The sequence below is a fragment of the Megalops cyprinoides genome, chromosome 11 (assembly GCF_013368585.1).
Source record: "Megalops cyprinoides isolate fMegCyp1 chromosome 11, fMegCyp1.pri, whole genome shotgun sequence".
Taxonomy (NCBI): domain Eukaryota; kingdom Metazoa; phylum Chordata; class Actinopteri; order Elopiformes; family Megalopidae; genus Megalops; species Megalops cyprinoides.
The window spans coordinates 33929308-33949371 of record NC_050593.1 but is presented as its reverse complement, the minus strand read 5'-3'; the positions used below and the strand labels follow the sequence as shown (position 1 = coordinate 33949371).

General features: G+C 44.3%; 2 protein-coding genes across 2 annotated transcripts in view; both read right to left on the bottom strand.

Moving 5' to 3' along the window:
* LOC118785399 (E3 ubiquitin-protein ligase ubr3-like) overlaps window positions 1–12911 on the bottom strand; it is a 32485-nt gene extending 19574 nt beyond the window's left edge. The window contains exons 1-21 of the mRNA XM_036540014.1: window positions 12461–12911; window positions 10766–10905; window positions 10332–10484; window positions 9814–9969; window positions 9440–9474; window positions 9081–9147; window positions 8843–8973; window positions 8229–8457; window positions 7076–7255; window positions 6273–6406; window positions 5809–5895; window positions 5646–5711; window positions 5452–5541; window positions 4991–5119; window positions 4852–4904; window positions 4480–4613; window positions 4118–4203; window positions 3653–3794; window positions 2685–2781; window positions 931–1072; window positions 290–388 (exon numbers count right to left, since the gene is read on the bottom strand). Of these exons, the coding sequence (XP_036395907.1) occupies window positions 290–388; window positions 931–1072; window positions 2685–2781; window positions 3653–3794; window positions 4118–4203; window positions 4480–4613; window positions 4852–4904; window positions 4991–5119; window positions 5452–5541; window positions 5646–5711; window positions 5809–5895; window positions 6273–6406; window positions 7076–7255; window positions 8229–8457; window positions 8843–8973; window positions 9081–9147; window positions 9440–9474; window positions 9814–9969; window positions 10332–10484; window positions 10766–10905; window positions 12461–12894 (2784 nt within the window). The 5' untranslated portion in view covers window positions 12895–12911. The remainder of the gene's footprint in view (window positions 1–289; window positions 389–930; window positions 1073–2684; window positions 2782–3652; window positions 3795–4117; window positions 4204–4479; window positions 4614–4851; window positions 4905–4990; window positions 5120–5451; window positions 5542–5645; window positions 5712–5808; window positions 5896–6272; window positions 6407–7075; window positions 7256–8228; window positions 8458–8842; window positions 8974–9080; window positions 9148–9439; window positions 9475–9813; window positions 9970–10331; window positions 10485–10765; window positions 10906–12460) is intronic.
* Window positions 12912–14863: 1952 nt separating this feature from the next.
* Window positions 14864–19068, bottom strand: LOC118786130 (kelch-like protein 23). The gene is made up of 4 exons (XM_036541190.1): window positions 18908–19068; window positions 16963–18192; window positions 16085–16237; window positions 14864–15174 (listed from the first exon to the last, which is right to left on the bottom strand). Exons 1-4 carry the CDS (start codon window positions 18924–18926, stop codon window positions 14864–14866), a joined length of 1713 nt encoding a protein of 570 aa, XP_036397083.1. The 5' UTR covers window positions 18927–19068.
* Window positions 19069–20064: the final 996 nt, after the last annotated feature.

Here is a 20064-nt window from a genome sequence, read left to right as displayed (position 1 = left end):
GTGCCCCAGAGAGTATCCTCAGAGTCCCGGCTGTTTAACACCCCTGCTGAATAACACTGTGCTCTGGCTCCAGAGAGAAAAGACTACCGTCTTCTTCTATCCACAACAACTGCACGTTCAATCACCACAACATCTCACGCGTTTCCCTTCTCCTGCGTCTTGTTACATTAGCAGAGGAGATCACTGTTCCTCATCGTGGAAACGTGGACTCCGATTAAACAGACAGAAGCACAGCAACCGATAAGCGATAAGCGTCCTCATCGAACGCAACGGGTCCCGGCACTTGCACCTCTTCCTCTGGCTCCTCCACGTTGTCCAGGCCCAGCTCGATCAGGTACAGCACCATGCACAGCACGTGCTCAGACATGTTCTGGTGATCCATGGAGATCTGCAAAACACACAGCGCATGAGCTCAGCAGGAACACAGCAAAACAACCGCTCATAATCAAATCTGCACACACAGAGTCACACTGTAAATACAGACAACTACACAAAGGTCATTTTCTAAATCTCAGACTGTTCATAATTTTTTTTTTAATGTCTGGATACACAATGTCAAGATGTCAAATTGTCAAGCAGGCTGACTTCATAATTAAGCCTAATTGATTTCAGCAATGTAGTCTTGTGTATATGTCAAACTCTTCGAAGATATTTGGCTGCCACTGGGGAAACCGGTCCCAGAAGCAGCACAGCTCCTCACCAATGAACTGATTAAATACCTGTAACAAGGTTTTACCAGAGGCAAAGACTGGAGACACGACCCTTCAACGCTCCCCGCTTTGTTTGGAATTCATTTCCCCGGTTTTATCGCACAACAGATTAGTACTTCACCAAACACAGTCTTAAAAAATCAACTGCATGAAATTACGGTGAATGAAACCCTGTTCGTGTGAGACCAGGTGAGACAACGCAGGCGGTCGAGCGGTTCACCTTGTAGAGGAGGGTGAAGATGACGATGTGCAGGGTCTTGCAGTGCAGCAGTCTGACCAGGCCTCCGTAGCAGGGGTGCAGGGGGGTCCTCTCTTTATAGGGGGGCCAGGGGCTCCCTGAGTGAATTCCAGACTGTTTCAAACTGGGAGACAAACGCAACAGTTCAAGTCCCACACTCCCACAACTTTAGACTATACCAACATAATACCAATGTAATAAGCATAATAACGTAATAAACATGATAATAACATAACAAATGTAAATCTGTTTCATTTATTTTGGTTGTTAAAACACACTTCACTCTTCTAAAAGAAAAATCTACAGCTGACAGTCATTACAGGAGGTCATTTTCATCGGCCCTTAAACTCTCTTTGTAAAATGAGGAGGAAGATACTTTAGTTCATTAAGGAGTTCACATGTTAGAAATATTCACAGGCAATTAGCTTCCCTCCAACTAGAACATTAAGAGCCCTGGTTTTAACAGCCACAAGATGAAATGGAAGGATATATATGATTCTATTTAGATTAGGTTTAAGGCACTGATTGTTCTTAACGCTGAACTCATTAGAACAACCTCACTGTCTCTACACTACACTTCCATTAGTGCAGACGCCCACATTGATTCCTCATAGATTTCTGAGGGAAAACTGCACTCTCTGTCAGAAGTGTTACGGTAGGAGTCCTGCCAGTACAAAATGGACTTTTTACAAACATCAGCACTTTAAGCCAGGTGCAACTGAAATCCATTTAAATCTGATTCATATTTTTATGACACCTCAACATCCAGCTTTTATCTGACACATAGGCCCTGAATTTAGACCTGGTGCTAAGTGCTCGACCGTACAGACGACCCCTTGCGGTGCTAAGTGCTGGACTGTACAGACGACCCCTTGCGGTGCTAAGTGCTGGACCGTACAGACGACCCCTCGCCGGCAGTTCAGACTGGCGCTCCTATTAATATCTCCGCTGCCACCGCTGCTGCCAGTTTGGACACTGATGAATGAGCCGTGCTGGCCTCGGAGGGCGGGGTGAGGTATGGGCTGCATGGCACCCCGCCGTGAGGGCCAGGATTAACAAAGCGCTGACTGCCGAGAGACACCACCAATTAGCGGCAGCCTGAGACACGGCGCAAACACGGGTGCGGCGCAAACACGGGCACAGCGCAAATATGCAATACCAGCGCAGATGGATCAGACAGATATGGCAGCGTGGCATACTGGTAAGGAGCAGGGCTCGTAACCAAAAGGTTGCAGGCTCAATTCCCTGCTCGGGCACTGCTGCTGTATCCCTGGGCAAGGTACTTAACCCAGAATTGCGTCAGTAAATATCCAGCTGTATAAATGGGTAACATGTAAAGTTGTAACCTATGTAAGCCCATCTGGATCAGAACATCTGCTAAATAACAATAATGTAATGCAGATTTTTATTTTTTATTTTTAATTTTTATTTATTCATAATTACATCATTTTATATACTGTATATAAATGTATTCTCCCCATGGGAACTTTTGTGGCATTGCTACAGGAAAAAATACCTTCCAAACTCTGCTCAGACACGCTCACACATGCTGTTGAGATAAGATTGCGCATGGCTTGGAGTCAGGGCTTAAAACACTCATTTTGCAGCTGATGTGAATTTCCTCCATCTGTATGGTTCTAGTGAAGCCACCGCGTAAGATTATGAAACGGTGCATATTCAGGAGGAGCAGAAGGCCTTCATTCATACACACAGCAGCGGCAGCACCAGTCACTCACAATGCAGAGTATCTGTCCATGGCAGACTGCACGTCTCGGCGGTACACAGTCCTCAGGATCACCATGATGGGGTCAAACTCCTTCTCCCAGACGTCAGCTGGAAAAGCAGAGAGAACACCTTGAGCACAGGCAGAGATTACATCACGCTGACATATGAGGTGCGATACTGACAGACACACAGCTGCAGCCTGCCCCCATGTGGCAAAAGAGGCACTCACATCATAGAATGGGTACAAATGACATTGTGCAGAACATCTCACATAAAACCTATATAATATTCCAATGCAGTACATAACTTTTTGATTTTCTAAAGTTTCTAGAGTGGCCATGTATCAACCCATACCTCTACACCAAATTCCTCACAACCCAAAAAAAACACAGAACAGATATGGTGAGATCTCCGATAAATATATCACTGTAAATCACTAAATCAATAAAGCATAAAAGACAAAGCAAAAAGCCCAGGCAAGACAGGAAACCTAAAAAGCCTAATTCTGAGATGATAAAGCTCATAACACTGCTTAGCTTCATACATGCTGATGTCTGCACCTAAAGCAGTGTGCCGTTTGCCAACCATTAGCAACACTGGTGAATCAGTACTACAAAAGAGTGAAGAAAAACACTCTGTGTCATGTATCTTTCAAACCTGTGAAAGATATCAAATCTGTCAAATCTGGGCAATTAGGCATCCTTCTACAACTACAGTGACAGACATCTTCAGACAAAACCCTCCTGATTATCATATATAATCTTCAGACAATCAAAGAACCACCCAGCTTTCTGCATATTAAAAGGTCTCACTCCCAGACTAATGCAGCGGCATAGTGGAGTGAGATCACCCCCTAAAGGTAAGTGAATTACACAGCACACAGACCAGGCGGCTGCCAGAGACGGAGAAGCCTTTTGGTTCTGTTCCTGGAAAGCTTTCAGAGCCAGTAGCTCTCCTGCTGCCAGTCCCGGAGGCCTACCTTTAGGAGTGTACATTCCCTGCTGCATGGAGCCTCCAGGCTCAAACACAGGGGCTCTGAAGTCGGCCACGGCAGCCAGCATGGCCTCGAAGTTGCAGCTGCCCGGTACCACCCCGCTCTTAGGGTTCGGGTTCTCAGGAATGTGGGCACTCCGTTAAGAAAAAGGCAGATTTCAGGCCATAAACATTATTCTGCAGCCCCACAGCCAGGCTTTCTTTGAAGCAAAACAATAACAGAGTAGCCATCTGAAAACATGCGCGGCACAGCTGTTAAAGCTATGAAGAAAAACAACAATGAATGTTTCCATTTAGTTGCAGTCCAGATCAGCGTGAGAATCTAAACCCAGGGAGCAAATGACAACTGTGCGTTTTAAAAGGAATACAATTTCACAGGTGAATTTCTCCAGTCAATAATAAGGGTAGATAAACGCAGTGACACAGAGAGAGGGGGGCCGGTGAAGGATATGAGGTCCAGCAGCGCGCTGTGGGTGCGGTCATTCATACACAGCTGGGAGACCATCTCTGCCCTGAGGATCTCGTCGTCAGCCATGCCTACGAGAGAGACGGCAGCCCTGCTCCTTACACGGGGATACTCATACACAGAGTCAGTGCCCGCAGCATATTACATCACCACACGCCCATTACTCAGAACACTTACTCAGAGGCAACATTGTATCAGCGTGATGACACTGACTGTGATGTCATGTATGTAAACATATCCAATTACACAAATATCTACAGCGTCTTAGCACTCTATAATTTAAACGTTACAAAGTGAAATGCCTGTGCACAGAAACATGACTATGATCTGTGTTAACTTGCGCTCACCTAAATGTATACGAAGACTTGACAATATAACTAGGAAGGTTAAGGCCCCCTCCAGCATGGGCCTCTCCTGCTCAGCCTCCAGCACTGTATTCTGGTGCTGAGACGCCATCGTCAGCAAGTCCACCACTTTGAATCTACAGGGGAGAATTTAAGGCTCCTGAATCCCATGAAGAGGTCCACAGCTGCGTTTTCTTTCAAACTTATAAACCACTGTAGCATGAAAAAAATAATCTTACGCCATCAAACAAATGCCTGAATGATTACAAGGTCACTTTAAATTTAACTGTGAATGTTGTAAAGTCTTGTTAAAATTGTCACATGTCACTTAGTCTACTTGAATCATTTGGTATTCCTAAGGTGGCACGACTGTACCTTTCAAACACAGATGATATGAAGTAGTCTGGATCCAGCCTTGATGCACAGACCTGAAAGTAAATCAGACAGAAAGAGCTGGTTTAGACAGAGCTGTGAGCGTGCCTGACCCCGCCCAGGCTGTGTGCACAGACCCTACCTGCAGCAGGTAGATGTCGGGGTCGATCATGGAGTTGCAGAAGTGAGACTGCACGTAGGTCATGGCCTGACCTTTAATCTGCAGGCCGTTCCTCACCCACATGTTGCTGTGGATCTCTGAAAGGCTTGCCTGCAACACAGAGCAAAAGGCTTTTCAACGCCAGAGCTACACTCAATAATCTACATTAATCAAATTAAGAGATGAAGATTAATACAATGCCTGACATTAACAGCAATTGAGTTTAACTTCCAGATCTTGATTCAAAACTCAAAAGAAGTACCACTACAATTAATAATGTTTCATCTTAAATGTAAGACACCTTGGTGTCAACCACAAAGTGAAAACACCTAGATAGCCTCTACTGTTAAGTGTGGCCTGTTAATGGTCTATTCCTTTCGCTGGAATCTTGCTCCTACACTGTGTGCGGTGATTCGCAGGGTGAACCCCATGTTTTACTGTACCTGAATCAGGAGCGGGTGGACCATGATCTTCATAAGCATCTCCTGATCTGGGAGGAGGCTGTCCAAATCGAGACCCTGGTACTTCACTGCCTGGGAGAGACCACTGGGACTGTTAGTTCGCTGGACACAGACCTCACGCGCTCGCCTGCACACAACAACTTTAACATTTACAATAACCCCAGGGTCTAACTTACCTTGCTCAAAAACATGGCATAGTATCGGTGCAGAGGCAGGTGAAATGTTACTTGATTGGGGGCAGGCTGAAACAGATCATAATATATGTTACCGCTTAGAGCCCAGAGAGACGTCTGACCACAGCACAATTACACAATCTGTTTTGCATTTGTAAGGAGATACCTCGTCCACAAAGCCAATCGCATCAAACCAGGTCTGCAAGGTGTCCAGGCAGTACCGCACTACGGTTTTAGTGTACTCCTGCGTCTCCTGAACAAAAAAGGAAATCCGCACTCAATTAGGGTCATTTCATAACACTGCATGAATGAATGAGAAATGCATCAAGGCTAAATAAGCTGAAATGAGCATGTGATTTCTTTTTAAGTGCCTGTCCATATTATAGCTACTGTTTGGTATATTGGTATAGATTACAGATTATTATCGTTATTCTTTAAGTCAACATGCAGAAAACTGATCTCAGAGTTGAAAACAGTTTGTCCTATTCTACCTTACACTATGTGAATAGCTGGTCTTTTACATATGTGCCTTCATAAGTGTAGTATAAAAACAGTAATCAGAAAACAGGGCATGCACTTTAAGAGCGTGGACGTGATGGAGGTGTGATGATGAACTGGGACAGGTCTCACCTTAACTTTGCAGTGCGTTATGAGGCCCCACATGGGCTGGGCGCAGGCCTCCAACTCCGCCGCAAAGGCTGCATAGTAAGTTTGGGACTCAAACTCCACGTGTTCGTTCAGCTCCCGCTTGTTTAAATTCATACCTACAACAACCAGGACACCGCCAGTCAGAGCCTGAGGTGCTCACCGCAGCCAGCAACAAACAGACCATCAGCTGCCACTGCTAACTCCACGGCCGACGAGCCCAGGCTACAGGTTTGTGGAAAGCAGAGCGAAGCTGAGGGGGACTGTCTAAGGGAAACGCTGGTAAATCCAAAAACAACAGGAAAACACAACACGCACAAAAGCCTCCATCACCAAGCCGCTACTAGAAAATGGGGGGCAACCTGCCAGCTTACGTTAACCATTCAGGATAAGGACAGGGCAGCCTGGAATCGAGCCACACCTTACATTATTGGCATTTAGCAGACCCTCTTATCCAGAGCGACTTACATCAGTTACAGATTTTTTTTTAAAACAATGTTATCCATTTATACAGCTGGATATTTAGGCAACTGTGGGTTAAGTACTTTTCCCAAGGGTACAGCAGCAGTGCCCCAGCGGGGAACCGAACCGGCAAACTTTCAGTTACGAGTCCTACTCCTTAAGCCCCGTATTAATTTTCTTTTGTCGAGGCCATTTAAGGAGATGACTGTAACACAAACTGTTTGCATAAGAATAAGATCCAATCAGCTGCTGATTGTGAGGAGCCCAAGATCAGACACTGTATTTATTACAGTAGCTGCCCTGAAGAGGGAGACACACCAACCGACCTTGAAAGAGGGACACGAAGTTCATCCAGAGCACCAGCAGGGAGTGGTCCTCCAGAAAGCGCTTGGCGACACTTTGGTGTGAGAGAATATTAATAAAATCGCTAACTAAAGGCCAGTAGGTGTTGTTCTTCAGCAGAGCCTCCCCGCAGTTCACCACCACGTGGCAGCTGTTCTCTTCATCTGAAAAAGCAGCAGGCGGAGACGCTGTGAGCCACTGTTACCGTGAGACCGATGGGGGCTGTGTTAGCGCACCAGAGCAACTGCCTGGTGGTGCCTGTGTTTTTTTTCCTACCAGTGATGACATTTGGTTCTATATCAGGATCCACACTGAAGCCAGCTATCCCAGCTCAGCACTTAAAATGGATCAATATGATGAAATTCTCATGCAAGACAACCCCCCCCCCCCCCCCCCCCCCATACCTGACCCTCTTAATCACCCATTAATTACATAAACACATTGCCAAAAACACAACCGCCTTCTGACAAACACCCACGAGCTCTCTGGCATGAAAAAAATGTTTCCATCGGAGCCAAGTTAATGATCACTCATGGATTAATGTTTCTATTTTATCTCAGGTCTAACATATGTGAGCGGCAGGAAGGAGGAAGTTTGCAGGTGAGAGCATACTGGGTGGAGAGCAGAAAGAGACAATGACGGAACAGAATGAAATCAATGATTGTCAGACTATAAACTATAGTTTCAATATGGCACTGCAGTTTGTTTTATTATTATTATAAAGGTGGGAAGTTTAAAAGGATCTGATTATAATGTAGAGTACCAGTCAAAAGGGTGGACACACATACTCATAAAAGGGTTTTTCTTTATTTTTACTTTTTTCCACATTTTAGATGAATACTAAAGATACCAAAACTATGAAATAACACAAACGGAATCAGTCACCAAAAAGTGTTCAAAGCAAATCAAAACGCATATTTTTGATTCTTTAAAGTAGCCAAAAATACTTCTTAACATCAATCGCTATTTATATTGTATAAGACAAATTTCAAGCATTTAAGCATAAACCATAATGTCTTTGAATGCATGTTTCTAGTTATCTTAATCAGGTGTGTCCAAACCTTTGACTGGAACTGTGTGACTTTTTTCCCAGCTTCATATCCCGTGCGTTTTCTGCTGGTCCGGCTGGTGCCTCACCTTGAAGCTCACACCTGATAAGGCAGCTCTCCATCATGTAGAGGAGGACGGTCACCATGATGTCCAGCAGCTGGCATTCCTCGGTCATGTGACGCGCCAGCTCCTCGTTGCTGAACAGCTGCACGCTGATATGCACGATGCGGTTGGACATGGTGTCCGATTCATGGCTTTTCATCAGCGTCTTCATGATGAATGCATAATGTTGAACAAACGTTTTAGTGAAGGCGATCTGAAAACGGAGAGAGGGCGTGTTTGTTAGAGACGTCAAAAAGGGGACACGTTCGCCAATACAGAAGCAGGGCACACGGCAGAACTGGGACAGGAGCTATTAGCAGATATCCGGACATTAAGAGCACAAGACATTATTGTCTGCTTTTATGAAAGAATTCCAAGAATAATTGTTCTACTGCAAGTCATTTCCAAAAGTGCATGGTTGTATGATAATTATGTACTAAACACTAACTTGAAAAACTCCAAAATGATGTAACTGATGCAAGAGGCACAACTAAACACTCAGATGAATACAGCAAGCCTTCCGCATGCACCTAAAAGCTTCAGAAAATATACCGTTTAATTCACGTTCTCACATCCCCACAGAGCATTTTCACACATACCTTATAGTCTTGATCTGGCAACATGTTCAGTAAAAAAGTAACCATCTTCTGAGGAAATTCATACTTTACTGTCCAAAACAATAGCTCCTCTAAAAAACATCTATGCTTCAGAGTATCCATTATGGATGGATCTAGAGAGAGTGCCAAACAGATGAATTAATCAAGTGAGTGGAGGGGTGTCAGCGAAAGCTAGGCTTTTCATTTTAAAGCCAGTGACAGACATTTGTGTAATGAATACCTTTGGCGCTGCTACTCAGCTTCGCCCTCTTCCTCTGTCCAATGCCTTGGCCTCCATCCCGATCCTCCTGTCAACGTAAGATCAAGAAGAAGGCAACATCACCGGCTACATTCAAATCAAGATCGCATCGTCCACCTTTCTGAACACTTTTAATTGAACACGTTCTCAACCACTGGCAAAGAACCCATATGACATGCTTCCAGCTCACTGACAAATCATACCTATAGATTAAAAGCAGTTACATTTAAAACCGAGGAATAATGTGTTTAATTTCAGAGTCACGGACGCTTATTCCTGACCATTATTATGCATTTAAATGGTGCAGGCCTACACCTAGACATGAGCGCATGATCTCATACCTCTTTATCATCAGGGCTGGCTGCAGCAGATGCTCCTGTAAGAGGTTAAACCACATTTATTTAGCACATTAACAAAACAGAGCAAGACAGGAATTTCAGGAAAATTACAGCACATAATGCACAACATCATCAGCACTACATCCATTCTATTTTCAGTCAGTGGAGTTAAGGATATTACAATCTATATTCGGGTTAAAGCAGGCCAATCCCCTTTTGAGTATCTTATTCAGCATTTTTGCCTCTCGCAGTGTAAAACGGAGCTGTTGGCGGCACATTGCAGCCAACTGGCTCGGCTTCCCTGTCCGCTGCCAGCAGTAATTTGAGTGGATGTACAAATGGCCCTCAGCAGAGGAGTAGAGTCCATTATGTCTCACCCAGCGAGCTGAGTGCCCCCACCCCTGCTCCGGCTCCGGCTCCATTCTCCACAGCCTCCGGCATGGCCCCCTCCTCCACAGGCAGGAAGCCGGAGCTCCTCAGCGCTGACAGATACTTCTCATAGTTCCTCTTTGCATACGCATTCTCCTCTTGCCCTGAAGGGGATGAATAAGACCCTTCAGTCCTGGCTGATTGTTTTCTCTCTTGTTAGAACTTATATATTAATAATTTTTGCTATGAAAACAATAAAAGGTTTTGAAAAACAAATTTTAAAGGGAAAAGGAAAAACATTTTATTATGGTAATAAGGAACAGACTGAGAACCAACAACATGCGATTTTTACAACACAGCAAATGTAACACCAAAAAAACCCTGAAAATGTTTTGCTGGAGTAACTCCACAAAATGTCATCTTAGTGATTCCTGTTCACTTCAAACACCTTTAAAACAGTTATCACACAAACAGTGATCAAGAAATGATCGTTTCGATGGAACACGCTACACAAATGTAGCTTTACCCATGCTCAGCTCTTTGAACATCTGCTGATTGGTTAATATCTTTGTCAGAATGGTCCTCATAGCCCCGCCCATCTTAGTTAATTCCTCCAGGAGGGAGATCTGGGGCCCAAGCTGCTGTAAGACTTTCTGGAGGTCTCTCTCAATCGATGTGTCTGTAAGGGAGGCACAGTGTGAGACGAGGGTATCGGACCTGACCCAGGCACTGTAATTCGGGAGTCAGCATACTAAAGACTGCAATCTGCTAACAATATAGAGCAGAAAATTATTCAATACTCAGAGTAAAAACATTAGAGAAACAACATTCATTTTAGCCCAAAGAAATGTTTGGATTTTTGAACTATCGCAGTCCATATTAACATGTTTTGGATACAGTGGTTGTACACCATCATGGATTGTTACAGTCTCACCACTAGCGGTTGGGCTCATGTCTCACCTGGGTCACCGTAGCCATCTCTTAAGTACTGAATGATACAGATGATGAATCGTGGGAGAACCATCTCTGACATCAGCAGCAAGTCCCTGGGGACAGAGGGAACATCCTCCCCCATTTTTAACCTATGCCGACTGCAAAACCTGTACGACAAATCATGAATGGCATTCACTCACTCAAACAGCTCCTCTCAACAATTTACTCCTAACATGTCAGATAAAGGCAAACCTTTTAACCTGTATTCAATACTGTTTTAATTATTCAGACCCTTTAATCCTCAGAATTAGTGGAATTTTATATAACTCATCTGACATTACCCAAATGAGGGTGAATTATTTGTATTATTTTCTCAAACTGTATTGTAAAAAATTGAAACAGCCATGGCAGCTCTTCAACATATGCCTTTGGAATTCATAACCCTGGGCAGAAAAAGGAAAATTCTGTGTTAGCGTTTCATATGCTACTTATAAACATGCTGAAACTAATTTTTCTCAATGTGAATCAGCTTGATGTCGTATGCCAGTTTCAACAAGGCAACACATCAACACAACCTGTAACAGCTCACTATCCTATCAGCAGCCAGCTTCACAAAGCAGCTTCCAAAGCGGGTTTCTACATTCATAGAGTTTTGTGATTCTGCTGTTGGTACCAAATATTAATGGATTTATTATATGTATGTATTTATTTTTACTGCCGCAGTGTCTGAATGACCTGGTGTCTAAGAGATCTGTCACCTGCAAACATAAGAGTGTCACTTAATGTAGGCTAATCAAGACAGCCCATACCAGCTGACTCACGAAATAATAATGGCGTTTGATCTTTGTTTAGTCACTGTGCTCACCACGTTCATCATTTTATAATAATAATTACGTCACTTAATGATGACATCAATCAATTAGCTGAAAGAGCAGGTGAGCGTCTGCTTTTGGTAGTCAGTCCTAGAACTCAACCGAGGTCAGTAAGCAGACAGCTAGGTCGGTTTTCGAGAGGACATTCATTAATGTCTGGACTCAAATGTGAGCAAGAGTTATAGCATGACCTGCCCTATTATTAATTTTCTAATATTTTATATTTTTAATACCCTCACTCCCACATAGCTGGTAGATATCAAATACTTGGTCAGCTCTTCATCAAGAATAAATAAATGACTACAGGAATAAATTAAGGCTGTGGCTATGCATTTGGGGACAAAACCATTCTATATACAAAATCATATGTATAAGTGTCTCCTAAATGACGAAAACGTAAATGTAGCGTTACTGTTGCATGGCTACAATTGAATAACAACATTAGAACCGACGCAAAAGACGTACGCACTGACAAAATGTGTTTGAACTTTAAATCGGACATTAGCTACCTAGACTGACCTGTCCAAGCAATATTACAGCAGTCCGCGGTGTCCGTGATGTGGGTTAAAAATAAACTATCGTAAAAACTCACTGATGACGCTCCCTTGTTGACCTGCACCTATGCTAGCTGGCATGACTGGACTCCTATTACTGGACACATTTGGCTAGCCGGTGGACATCCTTACCATTGACCTGTTATGTAGCTCGCTAGTCGACTACCAGTACAATAACTTACGCAGCTGGCTAGCACTGCCCATCCGTCGGGTGCGAGGGGATCACCTACGCAGCTGTGTTAACATAGCTGGATCTTAGCTTGATCATAGCTAGACGGCCAATCTTTCATACTCACCCACTTTCTCGCATGACATTACTGTCGCCACAGTCGCAGGCCCCGCCGGCCTGGCTCCTGAACATGTTGAAATCATGACCAGTGTGATCGCCGTTGTTAAAGCACTCGGCGCAGAGTGACATGCAAGGGGAAATGCCACACGTCCGGCAGCGGTAGGCTACGAAATTAGCTGTCCACACCAAGCCGCACAAAGTGGCGTTGTCGTAGGACCGCACCGTTTGGCAGAACTCCTCAAACACTTCCCCTCCCGCAAGCAGGTATTTGCACCAGTCTATGGCCTCGGCGTCCCCCGCCGGCTTTTCCGGATCCAGGACGCGATTCAGCAGCTCTTGGAGCTGACGGACGCCGGAGCTGTTGTCAGTCCGACAGAGGTCCGCCTTGAGATGGGCGGCTGTCAGTTTTTTGTCACATCGTTGCAGCGACGCCGCCATCATGTTCTGGAGACTGCTTGTACAGTGTTTATTTTTGTTGTCTTGTCGCTGCGTTCTCGGATTTTCTCGCGATACCTTCACGCGTGAGGGACATTCCTGCAGCTAACAGGTAACTGCGGTAACTACAGAAGCCGGTGATCAAAGATTGCGCTGTGGGCAGCGGGGAATCTAGCTTCTGATCATGCATGTACTGCGTTTGCAACGGTACTGTGCTTGCCTTCTTCTATGTAACCAGCACTGGTAAGCCTTTTAGTGGCAGCGCAGTTCTATTTATAGAAATAGAGTGACCACAAGCCATATACAGTAAGACAAGTTCATCTGATGGTCAGTTACAAGCTTAAGGTAACTTGCCTTTTATTTGAAAATGGATGTTATCTGAACTTACATTTGGTATTGGAGTTGAGATAGATGCTGCCAAAGAAGTTGGCGAAAATGCGCAGGAAGTTGCCATTCTATTTATGCCGTTTTAAAACTGTTCAACAAATCTGTGTATGGGAACACCTTACTGTTTCATAATTGGTTTCATTTACGGAACCAAACCAAAACGCATTAGGCACATACATAGGTAAAACTTTTTGGCGTCCTCCGGCTCATATCGATGCAGTTTTTTTAACAAAGCAAATAATAACTGTAAAACATTTACATTTGAATGGTAATTTTAGAATAAATTCCTGACGACAATGGGAAAATAGATCTCAGTCTCTTATTTTTTCCAATGCACATAGCTGATTTTGAAGTGGGGATATATCTGGCTTGATTTGAACACAGCCGGACCTTGTGTAGCCTAGTCATGGCACTCTGAGTGAACCAACAGAGTAAATAAGCGGTCGTAAATGCATACCTTTGATTCAAAAAGGTATATATTGAAAATACACTGCGCATTCTTATTCGATAAACAATGATCAAACAGCTACCATTATGTCCAGTGTTGTAGGGTCCTGTATTGTCCAGTGTTAATGATTTCCAGTTTAATGGAACCACGAACACAATCAATCAGTCCCAATCTTTTATTTTTGACATTGCTTACAAAATGACACATTAGTCCCAAATATTTTCATCATTTAAAATTATAACTTGTAAATTAATGTTATTGTTGCCATTTGCTCAGCTTGATCTTATTAATCTCTTTGTCAGGTATCTGTTATTTTGGTAAATCACAGGAAAAAAAAAACATAATATTGACATTATTTGAAACAGCAGTTTCAGAAAATAAATACACAAATAATACATACATTTTATTAAAAACATAGAGATGCATATTTTGAATCATTCAGTAATCAATATTTAATCTTGTGGGACACTTCTCACATCTCTACCCTGGAGGAATGTACAAGATTTTATTTACTGTTAAATTTCAGAAGAATTAGCAGTAGCAGTAGGAAATTATTATTATTACATTTACCAAACCTGGAACCCTGCCTGGTGTGAAAAAGATAACATAATACAGTAGATGGCTATATTTGATTGTTCACAGATATGACTCTTATAAATGATTCAAAGACTAGTTGAGGTATGTCACCTTGAGTTTTCAGTGTTTTGACCCTGTAGTTGTTATGGATAATGTCAACAATTAAGCATAATTTTGACACTTAGCACAGTAGACATGTCACATGTTCACATTTTACCATTGCCTGAGGAACTGTAATGGTTCCAGTGCCCTGTAATGACATTTGCTATTATTTATCACATGATTAGTCTATGTTGAGAAAGACCCTGATTTGGGTGCCCCATTCACCAGCAGTACAAAAATACTGTATCACCTGATACTTCAGCAAGTATTGACCTGTGGTGTATAAAAGTAATAGAAATGCATTCATTAAATAGCCCTTTGCAGTGGATGTATTTCTCCCTCTGTGGGTGTATACAGGCATCTGCAACATGCTGGTATGACATTCATGCTGGCTGTCCTCTCTGGCCCACTGCTGCCCCTGCTGGTGTTTCAGGGCCCTGGGAGGGCAGGCCCTGTATGAGCTTACACACTGTACACGCACACACAGCCGTGTGAACGCGTGGCACTGGGCAGGCTGCCCACCAGCTCCCAGGTGTCCAGCTCGGGGTCGTACTTCTCGATGCTCTGCAGGTAAGTCCCTTTGGAGTAGGAGTACCCGCCCGTCACATAGATGCAGCCGCCCATGACCGTGGCCCCGCACTCCATCCTCCTCTCCTTCATCACGCACCTCTGCCTCCACTCGCCCCTCTCTGGGTCGTAGCAGTCAGTGATGGTGGTCTGCCCCCCCACCAGGTACAGCTTGTTGTTCAGGGCCACCGAGCAGAGGCCGTACTCTGACACAAAGCGATAGCATCGAGTGTTCAGAACGCGGCTCATTTACATGGTTTTATTGCTTTTTTTGTTTACACGGTTGCTTTGTTTCATACCGTCAGATGAGGGTGGATATTAGCGGAATGATGCCGGAAAACAGCATTTATGTTGACATTTACAGTGACGTTGTGTCACTGCTGTTTTACATAGCATATGAATGTGGGGATGCCTGACTGCTGTGTGAAATTCAGTGAGAAAAAGACATTGCCTCTGTCTTTTGTGCGATCCTGTACGGCTTATGGCAAAGCCTGGATTTACAGTGGCACCCCAGGGAGCAGCAGATGGGCCCTCGCTGAGCCCCTCTACCTTTCTCTGCTGTGCACTGTGTCTAATGTATCAGCAGAAGCTAGTGCTTTACAGTACATTAATTGTCATTTAGCAGACGCTGTTATCCAGATCCACTGCTAAATGACAATAGTAACATAGGTTACAATTTTACATATTTATACTATTTTACGTATTGTGCATTTATACAGCTGGATATTTACTGAGACAATTTTGGGTTAAGTGCCTTGTCCAAGGGTACAGCAGCAGTGCCCCAGTGGGGAACTGAACCTGCAATCGTTTGGTTACGAGCACTGCTCCTTACCAAAATGCCACACTGCCGCTAGTGCATACCCTGCTACCTCTCCACAGGGCAGAGGGAAAGGGGGTGGGGCACTGAAGACTGAGCATGCTCACAAACTGTCACAAACATGTGTTTCATCCAGAAAAATATACAAACACATGGGGAATGGGGGGCTGAGAGGCAAATGGGTGTGATTGGCAAAATGGAGCAATGAATTGCAGTCTCATTTCAGCTGTGTTTCTGGTCATCTGCACCTCTGTAGTGGTAATGCCTACTGAAAGTCAGCGAAAGGTTAAAAATGTTACCTGGATGGGGACTTATTGTAGCTATGCTCCACTCGTTGAGGTCTGCCCTGTAGGTCTGAATTTTGTCATAGGTGCAACTTCCTCTGTACCCATAGTGACCACCTGTCACATGGATGGTGTCATTCAAGACACAAGCAGTGGCATTCCCCACACCTTTCAAAAGACAGAAACGAGAGATTTATATGCACTGCAGTTTAAATGTCACAATACAGTTCACATATAGACACCCCTGACTAAAACATATTAACAATCACAAACATTTTTACTGATTCATTAGTAAGGATAGCTACATGAAATTCTTTTAAAAATACATGATAATGTTAAGAAGCCATTTAGAAAATTGCAGTTACAGTTACAGTTACAGGTCACAGTCAGTCTTGCTGTAAGGTAAAAAAAAGCGTCTCCAACTCCCTGTGGCAGCCCCAGGCAAACATGCAAAGTTCAGCTGACTGGGTTGAAGGCTGCTTAGGACAGGGAATCTGGATTAGGGTTGCATTACAGAGACTGACTGTACTATTCACTGTACCAGACTTCAGCAAATGACTTAACATTTCTGTAGCGTTTCTGACTTTGAACCAAAGGAAGTACAGTATAGAATCATTGTTTACTCTAAGCAATAAATGCACTAATATAAAAAAAAAGAAAATATAAGAAGAGAGGGATGCTTGACTGAAAATGTGGTGGTGTGTGTGATTAATGTCATGAATATTTACTGTAGCAAACAAATAAAGATTATGAGGCTCATACCGACCCCCACTTTCCTTGGTTTCAGTGTTACGCTTCCTCTCACCACATCCATGAAAGCTAAATCAAGAAACAGTCACATATTCCATGAACACCTTAAAGCTGATGTCAGGGTAAAGCTCGACTCCTCATACCTTGGATCATATTGGCCACAGGAACCCATTTCCTTTTTAGGGGGTCGTAGAATTCTGTTTCACATGTTGGAGCTCCACCCCTGTAGCCACCTATGGCGTATATACAGCCGTGCAGGGCTACGGAACAGTGGTAGTATCTGGCATTGAGCATGGGGCATCCCTCTGTCCAGTCATCGCTGTCAGTGTTGTAAATCCACACTGTGTTCAGGGCCTCGGTGGTGTCTGTCCTGTAGCCTCCTGTCACATAAACACTGGGCTCCAGCAGAGTGATGCTGTAGCTCTCCCTGCTGTGGTCGGGCATGTCCTTTCCATTCACCCACGTGTTGGTAACCGGATCCCATATGTGGACCTCGGACAGCGGGTGCCAGTAGTACCCTCCGATGATATACATGCAGGAGGTCGGCTTTTTGGGGCTCGCTGACATCTCCCCGCAGGTGGGCGTCAGATCGTGGATGATCAAAGACCGCGCCTTGCTCACGCTGCCCTGTAGGCAGAGCCTCTGAAGCTCCGGAACATTCCGGAAGCAGGCCTCGTTCAGCTCCAGCCTGACGCAGCGAAGCAGGGCCGGGGCCGCGTCGACACGGGCGGGTGCGTCGTGGGCGACCCACCCGGCCACCGCCTCCAGCAGCACCTCCTGCTTGCGGACGTTGAGGTTGTCGGCGGACAGGAGGGAGCTCAGCGTCTCGGCGTCCGCCTCCAGGAACTCCTCCTGCCTCACCAGCTCCTCGAACCGGCCCAGCATCACGCGACGGGCCTCCCGCTCCAGGGCGGGGCAGACATGGAGCTCCGCGAACGAGTGCATCCCCAGGCAGTTCTCCACATCCAGCAGGCGGAGCAGGAAGTCCTCACAGGCCTGCTTCACCGAACCGAACTGCAGCAGGTCCGCCGCCTCCAGCAGGCTCTGTACGTTGCCCTGGGTGACGCTCGCCCTGGCCGTGTACGCGTAGTCCACCAGGGCCGTCAAGACATCGCGGTCAATCCCGGGCAGCTTGACGAGGTCGTCGGATCGCTCCCTCATGTCTGCCGTGAACATCACTCTGAAATAGGAGCTGCGGGCGGACAAGACTGCCTTATGGCAGCGAAAGACCTCTCCCGTCGCACACTGCAGTGTAATGTCTGTGAACAGACCGCTCGTGTAGAACTCCCTGAAGGCGTCCATGACTGCCGTGGGGTGGGCGGTGTCACAGAAATCGTACGTGTAGCACTCCTGTCCCTTGGCTGACATCGTGGCTGCAAGAAATTGACTCCATCAATTATTAATGACCTTCAATATTTAATGGCTTGCGGTATCATTATGGTATTATGTTATTACGGCATCGAAGTAAACCTCTACACTTTTGGTGTGGTGTTTCCCTATCCAATTACAGCTCAGCCTGTTGGTTTCAGTTACGTAATCAACACAAATCTGCTTAGAGGTTAAAAAAAAAGATCAAACATAATCCCACGTTTTGCACACAATACATTTTCTGTTCTTTGTCTTATTCATCATTGTATAATGTGTATTTTTGTTTACATTATATTTTGGTAATATTAAAGCATATATTGAACACCTATGGATGATTGATGGTTAACAACTTTTTGAAATTTACTACATAGTATTTAAAATAATTGTACTTCATCGTTTTGTGGGTTTGAGCAAATTTACTATAAACCTGAGACAGGCAACCAGTGCTATATTGACTGCATTTTCGAATATCACCGTAATGTATTAAGAAACTTTTACAATTTAGAACAGTCAGTTCGAACTTGAAAAGCATGAGCGTCACAGCGTATGTAGTGACATATAGTCCCTCCACTTTCGGATCCCATTCATAATTGTGACGAACGGAAAACGCACTGAATTGAAAAAGAGCAATGCAGAGAATAAGTCTCGTTCTGCACTGCACAACGGAACGAAGGTGACCAAATGCAATTATCACAGCCATATCTAGACAGCCCCACTCACCTGAACGGTGTATGCACATAACGCACTGACAAGGCGTCTTCAGAGCTGGAAACCGTGGGGAAAGCAATGCATGTTGCGGTCCACTTTGGAAGAATCCCGTCGCTCCAAGAATCTCTACTTGCCTTCGCAGCTTGCCATATGGGCTCCAGTTAGCTCCAAGAGTGTCCTTGCCGCTTTTGTCTGTTGGTGTAGTCTGTGCCCAACTGAAGCCGCGGGTTTACTGAAGCTGTCACCCTCCTCCGCGGGATCATTGGCAGTATTACAGATGACATCCGCCCAGCCAGGAGCGTAAAGCACTATTTGGCGAATCACCATCAACGTTCACATCCTCCCGGGGATACCCGCTGTTCAAGTGCTAGACAATGCCGATGAATGTACCCGCTTTTGCCTTGTGTTGCCGGTTTATTCGCTACTTTTCACCGTGCAAGTGTGTCAAAAATTGATATTCGATTTAATTAATGATTTCTCAAATTATGCCCATCTGAACTGGGCAATGAAACCCCAAAGATAGGCGGTGAGCCAATACAAACTCTTGTATTTCCCTGACGTTGCTATGGTGTTGTCAGTGTAATCCTAATACGGATTAAAACATTGCATAATCTAACATTTAACACGGGACTAAAAGAAAGAACTAGACTTGAGAGAAAGTCTTTTAACTCAAATTATTTTATGTTTTTAATTACTTTTGATCGCACGATTGCCACTCCAACAACCGCAAACGATATAAACGATAAATAGCAATAGCTATGCGCAATTACTGCAACGTGCATCTGGTATGACACATCATTGTCGAATATGAATTATAAACCGACTCTGAGCTGTTAATTCCTACATTGCCAGTTATTTTCTAAAACACGTAGGCTAGTATATTTCATCTGATAGTAAATCGGTTTATCTTTATGTGCTGTCCAAATAAAACGTTACCAACGAGATATTTCTGTAAATGTCTTTGAAAAGCGCGTTGTCCTTGAAACTAACAAAAATTATGTATTTTTTTCCAAAACCTGACCGTAAGAAACCATAAGAATCTAAGAGATTTTCAATTCAATGCTTATTGTATAGGTTACATAATGAGTTATTTGTGTTTGCAATCAAGATATACATTCGTCCAATTCTGTACCAAAATGTGTCTGTGTACACTGGATGTCACTTTTTCA

Excerpts from the sequence above, each read along its gene's own strand:
- LOC118786130 (XM_036541190.1), bottom strand. Across the intron at positions 16,238-16,962 it reads TGTGGCCAATATGATCCAAG|GTGTGGGGAATGCCACTGCT; the intron begins GTATGAGGAGTC and ends GTCTTTTGAAAG. Across the intron at positions 15,175-16,084 it reads TACAATAAGTCCCCATCCAG|AGTACGGCCTCTGCTCGGTG; the intron begins GTAACATTTTTA and ends GCTTTGTGTCAG.